Here is a 7,820-nt window from a genome sequence, read left to right as displayed (position 1 = left end):
TAGTCTCTGAAGCTCACGGGAGCAATCTACACTGTCCTTTAGGGCTGCTCTGAATCGGCGTCAACTCGATGGCAGTGGGGTTTTTGAGTCCTCCGTTACTGGCCACTTTTGTGTCAAACAGATATCGTCTTGCACCAGTTTGATTCCTCCTTACTTATTATTATACTTTTTATCAATAGCTTCCCTGAAATTACAAGAATATTTTAAATTATAACAATCCATCTAAACCAATTTGACGTCACCTAACCACAACAAAAACAACTGGAATGTAATGTACATATGTCTATACCTCATCAGTACATTAAATATTGTTCAGGTCACACAAAAAAGTGCTCCCATTGAGAATGAAGATGGCTACAAATGTACAAATGTGCTTGACACAGTGGATGTATGTATGGATTGTGATACGAGTTGTACAAGCCCCCGATAAAGTGATTTTTTTTAAAAGAAAAAAATTATAACAATCCAACTCAAAGAAAAACTAACTGGAGTACCTTACAAAAACTTAGCTCCTACATTACTTCATTTCCTCACCCACCCTCTGAGCTATGACTAGACAAATTACATCTTTATAGATGATATGTCCACCCACAATACCAATTTATAATAATAAGTTATTATTATTATTATTATACACCATTGTCTTTTACACCAGATAGGGGAAAGAAGACATTAAAAACAAGGCTTCCACCCTGGCAGCCATTGAAGAGTGGCAGTCATGGCTGTGTGCTGCCCTATGGCCGTGGGTCTCAACAAGGGCCACAAGGTGACCAAGAACGTGAGCAAGCCGAGGCCCAGCCGCCGCCGCGGGTGCCTCACCAAGCACACCACGGCCGGCCGTGCGCGGGGCATGAACCAGGTGTGTGGCTTAGAGCCCTATGAGCCAGGAGCCGTGGAGCTGCTCACGGTCTCCAAGGACAAAGGGCGTTTAAGTTCATCAAGAAGTGCGTGGGGACACGTCCATACCAAGAGGGAGAGAGAGGAGCGGAGCAACATGCTGGCCGCCATGAGGAAGGCGGCTGCCAAGGCGGACTGGGTGACACTACCACCCCCAATAAAGATATTAAAAAAGCCTTTACAGAAGATAAACAATACATTTATACTGTCTTTTATACTCACCTACGTCATTACCTTGAGCGGTATTTGTTTCTTTATGTAGATTCAAGTTACTGTCTAGTGTCCTTTCACTTCAGCCTGAGGACTTCATGTATTATTTCTTACAGTGTTGGTCTGGTATTGATAAATTCATTTAGTGTTGCCTTTTTGGGAACACCTTAATTTCTCCTTCAGTTTTTAAAATTTAAAAATAATTTTCATGGGTTTAGAATTCTTGACTATGGGGGAGGAGGGAGTGGGGAGGGAGGGGAAAAATGAGGAGCAAATACCAGGGGCTCAAGTAGAAAGCAAATGTCTTGAGAATGATGAGGGAAACAAATGTACAAAAGTGCTTGACACCATGGATGGATGTGTGGCTTGTGATAAGAGTTGTACAAGCCCCAATAAAATGATTTGATTATTAAAAAAAGAAAAGAAAGAATTCTTAGTTAACATCCCTTTTCATTGAGGACTCTGAGTATGTTGGTTCTCTGGCTTGGAGCTGCTTTGGCTTCTTAAGAGAAATCAGTCGGTCACCCTGCAGCTCCCTTGCACACGATGAGTACTTCCCTTGCTGCTTTCAAGATTTTCTTTTTGTTTCTTTCAACAATTTGATTATAATGTGTCTGAGGGTAAAGCTCTTTGAATTTATCTTACTTAGAGCATACTGGATTTCTTGGATGTTTCAATTTTCTTATCAACTGTGAGCTGGTTTCAGCCATTGTTTCTTCAGATATCCTATGTCTTATCCTTGCTCCTGCTGGGACTCACATTATATACGTCAGTGTACTTAGTGGTGCCTGATCTATCTCAAACATTGTTCATTTTCCTCCATTATTATTTTTGTCTGTTCCCCAGACTATATAATCTCAGTGTATTTATCGTCTACTTCATTGATTTTTCTGCAAACTCAAATCTGCATGGCTTCAGCCCCCTTCCCCCAATCCGACTCCCAGGATTTTTTTATTTCAGTTATTGTGCTCTTCAATTCCAAAATTTCTTTTGTAATTTCTAACTCTTTATTCATATTGTCTGTTTGGTAAGACATTTCCCTATTTTCCTATAGTTCTTCAGCTTTTCTTCCTTTTTCAGTTCTTTCAACATATTTCAATAGTTGGTTTAGAGGTTTGTCTAGCACAGTGGTTGTCAACCTTCCTAACGGCTCAACCCTTTCATACACTTCCTCATGTTGTGGTGACCCCCAACCATAAAATTATTTTCATTGCTACTTCATCACTGTAATTTTGGTACTGTTATGAATTAGGTGACCCCGGTAAAAGAGTCATTCGACCCCCAAAGGGGTCGAGACCCACAGGTTGAGAACCGCTGGTCTAGCAAGTCTTGCATCTAGGTTTCCTTAAGGAAAGTTTATTTTTATTTATTAGTTGGAATTTAATACATATATCATTTCAATTTCAATTACATCAAGTAGAATGTACAATTGATACATGGACTCCTTGACACTGTCTCCCTTTTACCCCACCATCTCCACTGTACCCCCTGCCCCTTATTCTACTTGCTGTCCCTATAGGTTCATCAATCCTGGGTTTCATGTAATGAAAACCAGAAAAGCACGAACACAGCTTCAAGAGGGTGACCTTTATTGACACAACACTTCTGAGATACATTCTAATATGAACAAAAAAAAAAACCAAACCAAACAATACAAACCAAAAACACAGAAAATTTTGGAAACCAGATCAGGTCCATCCTGCATCATAGGGGGGGATCTACTAACAAAGTTTTAACTGTTCAGATCAGATTAAGGCCTTTGATCTTCTATACTCCTCTCATGAGCACTCTGTTTAGTGACCACTTTCCTCCCATCCCTCATATTTTAGACAGGGGGTAGTTCTCTGGAGGCTTATTTCCTATGTAGATCCCACAAATGTCTCTTGGGCTCCCACTGTGATCCTTCATCTTCTGCACACTGGATTCTCACACTTTAGGCTCTGATACGGATCCCTCCTTTGATTTTAGATTATATGGATTCCAATACTTCAGTCACTGATGATGATGTGCTTCTTCCATGTGGACTCAGTTGACATTTCACTTGGATAGCTGCTTATTTTGAAATAAGCCTTTTTTTCTTAATACTTTTATTGGAGGCTCTTAAATCTCATCACAATCTATACATTTCTCCAGTGTGTCAAGTACATTTGCACATATGCTGCCATAATTTTCAAAGCATTCTCTTCCCACTTGAGCCCCTGATATCAGCTCCCCCATTTCCTCCCCCTCCCTCCCCTGCCCACCTTCCCTCACAAACCCTTGATAAGTTATAGATTGTTTTCATACTTTACATCGTCTTCTGTTGCCCTTCACCCACTTTTACGTTAATCGTCCCCTTGGAGGGAGGTTCTAGGTTGATCCTTGTAATCGATTTCCCTTTTCTCCTCCCAACCTCCCCTAATCCTCCTGGTATCTCTAATATCCTTGTTGGCCCTGAGAAGCTTGTCTATCCCGATTCCCCATGTTTCGGGCTCTTATCTGTAGCAGTGTGCAAGATCTGATCTAATCCAACTTCTAAGGTAAGAACTGAGGTCATGATAATGGGGTGAAGGAAGCACCAAAGAGTTAGAGGAAAGTTGTGTGTTTCATCGGTACTATATTGCACTCTGACGGGCTCATCTCTTCCCTGTGACCCCTCTGTGAAGGGATGTTCAATTGTCTACAGATGGGCATTGTGTCTCCAATCCAAGCCCCCCCCCCACCATTCACATTGGGTATGGTTTTATTCTGGGTCTTAGAAACCTGATACCTGATCCCATCGGCACCTCATGATCACGCAGGCTGGTGTGCTTCTTTCATGTGGGTTTTGTTGCTTCTGAGCTAGATGGCCATTTGTTTATCTTCAAGCCTGTAAGACCCCAGATACTATATCTTTTGATAGCTGGGCACCATTTGCTTTGTCTTTTGATAGCCAGGAACCATCTGCTTTCTTCACCACATTTGCTTATGCACCCACTTGGTCTTCAGTGATTGTGTGGTAAGGTGAGCATCACAGAATCCCAGATTGTTAGAACAGGAAATAAACCTTTAAGGCTGGGTATTTTTTATTGTAACTTTTTAATTTATGTATGAGCCATTCTTGTTTACAAGGAGAGGTTTTAAATATCATGAGGCAGCTCTAGAAATAAGAATTGCCTTCTCTCCTAGGATTTGTTATTGTTGCTCTGTTTGTTCACTTGGTGAATTTTCTGAGCTAATTATGTAAGGTATATTCTTTATCAAGTGTAGCCTCTAAAGTCTCTACTGTGTTAGTTTAGTGGTTAGCTGGTGATTGGACAGAGATGGTCTTAAATGCCTGAAGCTAATCAGTCTCCCAGCCTTTGCTGAAGAACCCCGTGAGTGCTGGCCTATGCCTTCATGCTTAGGAAGGCAGTTTACCACTCTGACTTAGACTTTACTTCTTGCTTGGACAGAGTTGCATGATCAAACAGCAAGGAGAGCTTCAGGCCTTTCCAGGTCTTCCTGAGCATTCACACACCCCTCTGTATCTTCTGACTTTTAGATGCCCCCAGAAGTATGTTAGAGGTTTTCAAAGCTTCCTATGGACATCTCATTTCCCAACTTTTCCTTTTTTGTTGTTGTTGTTAGTTTGTTGTTTAATTCCAAATGTTATTACTGCCTTGAGGAGCCCTGATGATGTAGTAGTTACATGTTGGGCTGCTAACTTCAGGACAGCAGTTCAAGTTCGAAACCACCAGCTGCACCTCTGAAGAAAGACAGGGCTTTCTACTCCCATAAAGAGGTATAATCTCAGAAACACAAAGGGGTAGTTCTACCCTGTCTTATAGGGTCGCTGTCAGTTTGGTTTTTTGGTTATCACTGTCTTAGACAGCTGTGATATTAAGCAACTGTCACTGATGGTTTTTTGTTTTTGTTTTTAACAAACACCACTAGGGTCATGGTTATTCACATAAGGGAGCTCTGAAGTAAATAACAAAAACCAGCTGTGAAGATGTAATTTTCCAAATAATTACCAGATAAGTCAAGTATTGGATAGTGGGCTTTCGAGGAACTCCACTCCCATTTCTGCCACCTTCTGAGGCTGTTGGTTTTCACTCTGGCTGCAGTGGTCTTCAGACTACTACGGGGCTTGGAGAGGAGGTCCAGGACAACCTTCGAGAGAGTGTGTGTGTGTCTGTGCACGCGTGTGCGCTCACACACACACACACCCAAAATATCCCCCCCCCCACCAAATCTTGTTCTGAAATTCCGCCATTAAAACAAAAAACAAAAAAACTCTCCAAATTGTTTCAAGCCCTTAGTTAATTTCCATGGTTCCGGAAAACTTTGCTTTTCAATGTTGCCAGCGTCTTCACTGATTTTATAGAGTGGAATACTTTCATACAGAAATCCTTCCTTTACCACTCAGCTGATGTCATCCTGCTACATCTTTATAAAATGGTTGGGATAACACAGTGTTTTCAGCATGTTTTAATCTTTTTTTCTATTTCCCATAGTGACCACCCTGTGGGTTTCTAAGACACTGTTTACAGGAGTAGAAAGCCCAGTCTTTCTCCAGGGAGCTGCTTATGGTTTCGAACTGCTGACCATGTGGGTCACAGCCCAGCGCATAACCACAACAGCACCAGGGGCTCCTTTTTCTATTTCACCTTCCTCTAAATGGGGATTATAATTTATCAGTGAGGGAAAGGGTGTATCAGATAGCAACTTGTGACCCAGCTGCCATAAAATATTAACTAACACCTGTTAAAGAAAAGCCTTTTTGCGAAGTACTACGTACTCATATATTTGGAAATGAATGTGAGCATAACTGTCTTTTGGTAATACACGTTGCATGTCTCACTTCTACATGACAGGGCCTCTGAGGCTACTCCCTATGACCTCAATGGCACAAATACCCTCTCTTGGGTCCAATGGTGAGAATGGCTGGCTCGTCTCCGCATCTGGGATAAATGGTTCTACTCGTAGTATAGAAGTTGAGGCAAGGACATGAAGAAGCTCCAGTTTCCCACGGTCCCAGTTGTCACCACGACAATATGATTAGTTAGGAATGTACAACAGGCCATCTGAATTGCATCATTTTTCTTTTTACACAGCAACACGCGTGACTTAGGGAGAGCCCTTTCCTCCACTTCAGAGATGAGGACGCACTCAGCAGGTTCACAGTGGGGCCAAGACACTAACAGGTCACTGATACTTTCAAAAGTTATTGTATGAACACGTAACAATGCGCACGAATTCAGCAAATTCCAGACTCTCCAAGCCACAACGATGTGGCTTGAGGATCAGCTAGGTCGATCAGTTGGGGAATCTGTTCCTCGTTCCTCTCCACTCATGTTACCTTCTGTAACCTTCCTCCCACGTCCCCAGCCATAAACCTGGGGGCAAAACCATCTAATTTACAAAAGCCCGAGCTTAAGCATCTAATTTAAATGATGCGCGTTGGGGCTACTTGCGACCTCGTGGAACTCTTGTCGCGAGGCAACCGAGAGCAGCAGCGGACACACTGGTCCCTCACGCCGGGCCGGGGTCCTGAAACAATCCCCGTGCCGGGATGGCGCCGTTCAGCTCACCCAGGCCTTCCTTAAACTGCCCCGAGCGCCGCCCAAATCGCGCACGCATCTCCGACGGGCGTCGAAGGCGCTTCCGGACGTGGAAGTTAGCGGAGCGCCTCCCGCAACCGACTCGGGCCGGCCAGATAGTAGCAAAACTCCGCGGTCTCTTAGCAACGCCGCCGGAAGTGACGCCCACTGTCGCCGAGGAACGCGGACCGCGGAATGCCGAACGCGCGAGGTCTGGGGGCGGGGCGGGCCCGGAGGCTGCGCCTGCGCAGATGCCGAAGCCCGTTCGGCAGGTGGAGCCGCCGTCTGGGGTCGCTGCCCTGCCCGGGACGAGTCCGAGAGACCGGACCCTGGAGAGCAGGGCGGAAACTGGACGGCGGCCTGCGCCAGGCCCGGGTCCCTGAGGAGTCCCAGGATCCAGCCGGCCCGCTGCCCCCTTCTTCCTGGCACGGCCCCTCAAGTGGGGGACCCCATGCCAGGGCCTGGCGCCCCGCTTCCAGGCAGACCAGGTCGGCGTGCGACCGCGGAGGACTCGGCTCCGTGTTTTCGGATGTAAAGGACAGCGCCCTCTTTTAAGTGCAGAAACTCAAGTGACTGGCATGACGTCTATTGATAAATTCCTTGGTTCCTTGGGGCGAGGTGAGACTACTTTTTTTTTTTTTTTTAAGGATTATCTTTGATGTTCTAGCATAACATTCATGTTAGGACGTTACAGATATTTTAAATCGCTCGTGATGTCGATTGAACCAGTCAACTCTTAGAGGATACAAAAGTCTGGCAAGAATGAAACCCTAAGATCCGTTCTGTCAGTGGATGTGTAAATTACTTCCAATAAAAGCGAGTTGGATTCAACTCGCACCAAATTGGGTGGCTCCAACTGAAAGGAAATGATATATTTTTTAATAACTAAAAGTCTAACCGTTTTTCTTCAGGTTTTCAAGCAGATGTCCTGCTGTAATGATGGAAGGATTGATAAATATTTCTAGACCGAATTTTGGTACATGTGTAACTGTATGCTTTTTTGGGAACCATACTTTTAAAAGCTTCAAGAAACAAGAGGGGTCAGAAACTTGCCCTTTCTTGTAAGCTAACAAGTTAGCCTGTCAGAATTTCATCACCAGAGTACTAGCAACTTTTTTTTTTTAATCATTTTATTAGGGGCTCATGCAACTCGTATCACAATCCATACAT

At 44.0% G+C, this 7,820-nt stretch overlaps 3 protein-coding genes across 4 annotated transcripts in view; 2 read left to right on the top strand and 1 right to left on the bottom strand.

The window, feature by feature from the left end:
• Positions 1–6,718, bottom strand: part of CFAP210 (cilia and flagella associated protein 210) — a 52,607-nt gene extending 45,889 nt beyond the window's left edge. The window contains exon 1 of the mRNA XM_004703901.2: positions 6,642–6,718. Within this exon, the coding sequence (XP_004703958.2) occupies positions 6,642–6,690 (49 nt within the window). The 5' untranslated portion in view covers positions 6,691–6,718. The remainder of the gene's footprint in view (positions 1–6,641) is intronic.
• LOC101641204 (60S ribosomal protein L36-like) lies at positions 719–1,159 on the top strand. The gene has a single exon (XM_045297827.1). The coding sequence runs from the start codon at positions 719–721 to the stop codon at positions 1,157–1,159; it is 441 nt and encodes a 146-aa protein (XP_045153762.1).
• A 249-nt stretch (positions 6,719–6,967) lies between the features above and the next one.
• Positions 6,968–7,820, top strand: part of PHOSPHO2 (phosphatase, orphan 2) — a 9,629-nt gene continuing 8,776 nt past the window's right edge. The window contains exons 1-2 of one of the 2 annotated variants that reach the window (XR_006680932.1): positions 6,968–7,268; positions 7,562–7,811. The gene's annotated coding sequence lies outside the window, so the exon portion shown is untranslated. Of the gene's footprint in view, positions 7,269–7,561; positions 7,812–7,820 lie in introns of those variants that run through there. The other variant, XM_004703758.2, reaches the window with a different exon arrangement.

This window comes from Echinops telfairi, unplaced genomic scaffold (assembly GCF_000313985.2).
Source record: "Echinops telfairi isolate 266 unplaced genomic scaffold, ASM31398v2 ScPeMD7_4;HRSCAF=17, whole genome shotgun sequence".
NCBI lineage: Eukaryota > Metazoa > Chordata > Mammalia > Afrosoricida > Tenrecidae > Echinops > Echinops telfairi.
Note: the sequence above shows the minus strand (reverse complement) of the source record. Positions and strands in the feature narration are given on the sequence as shown.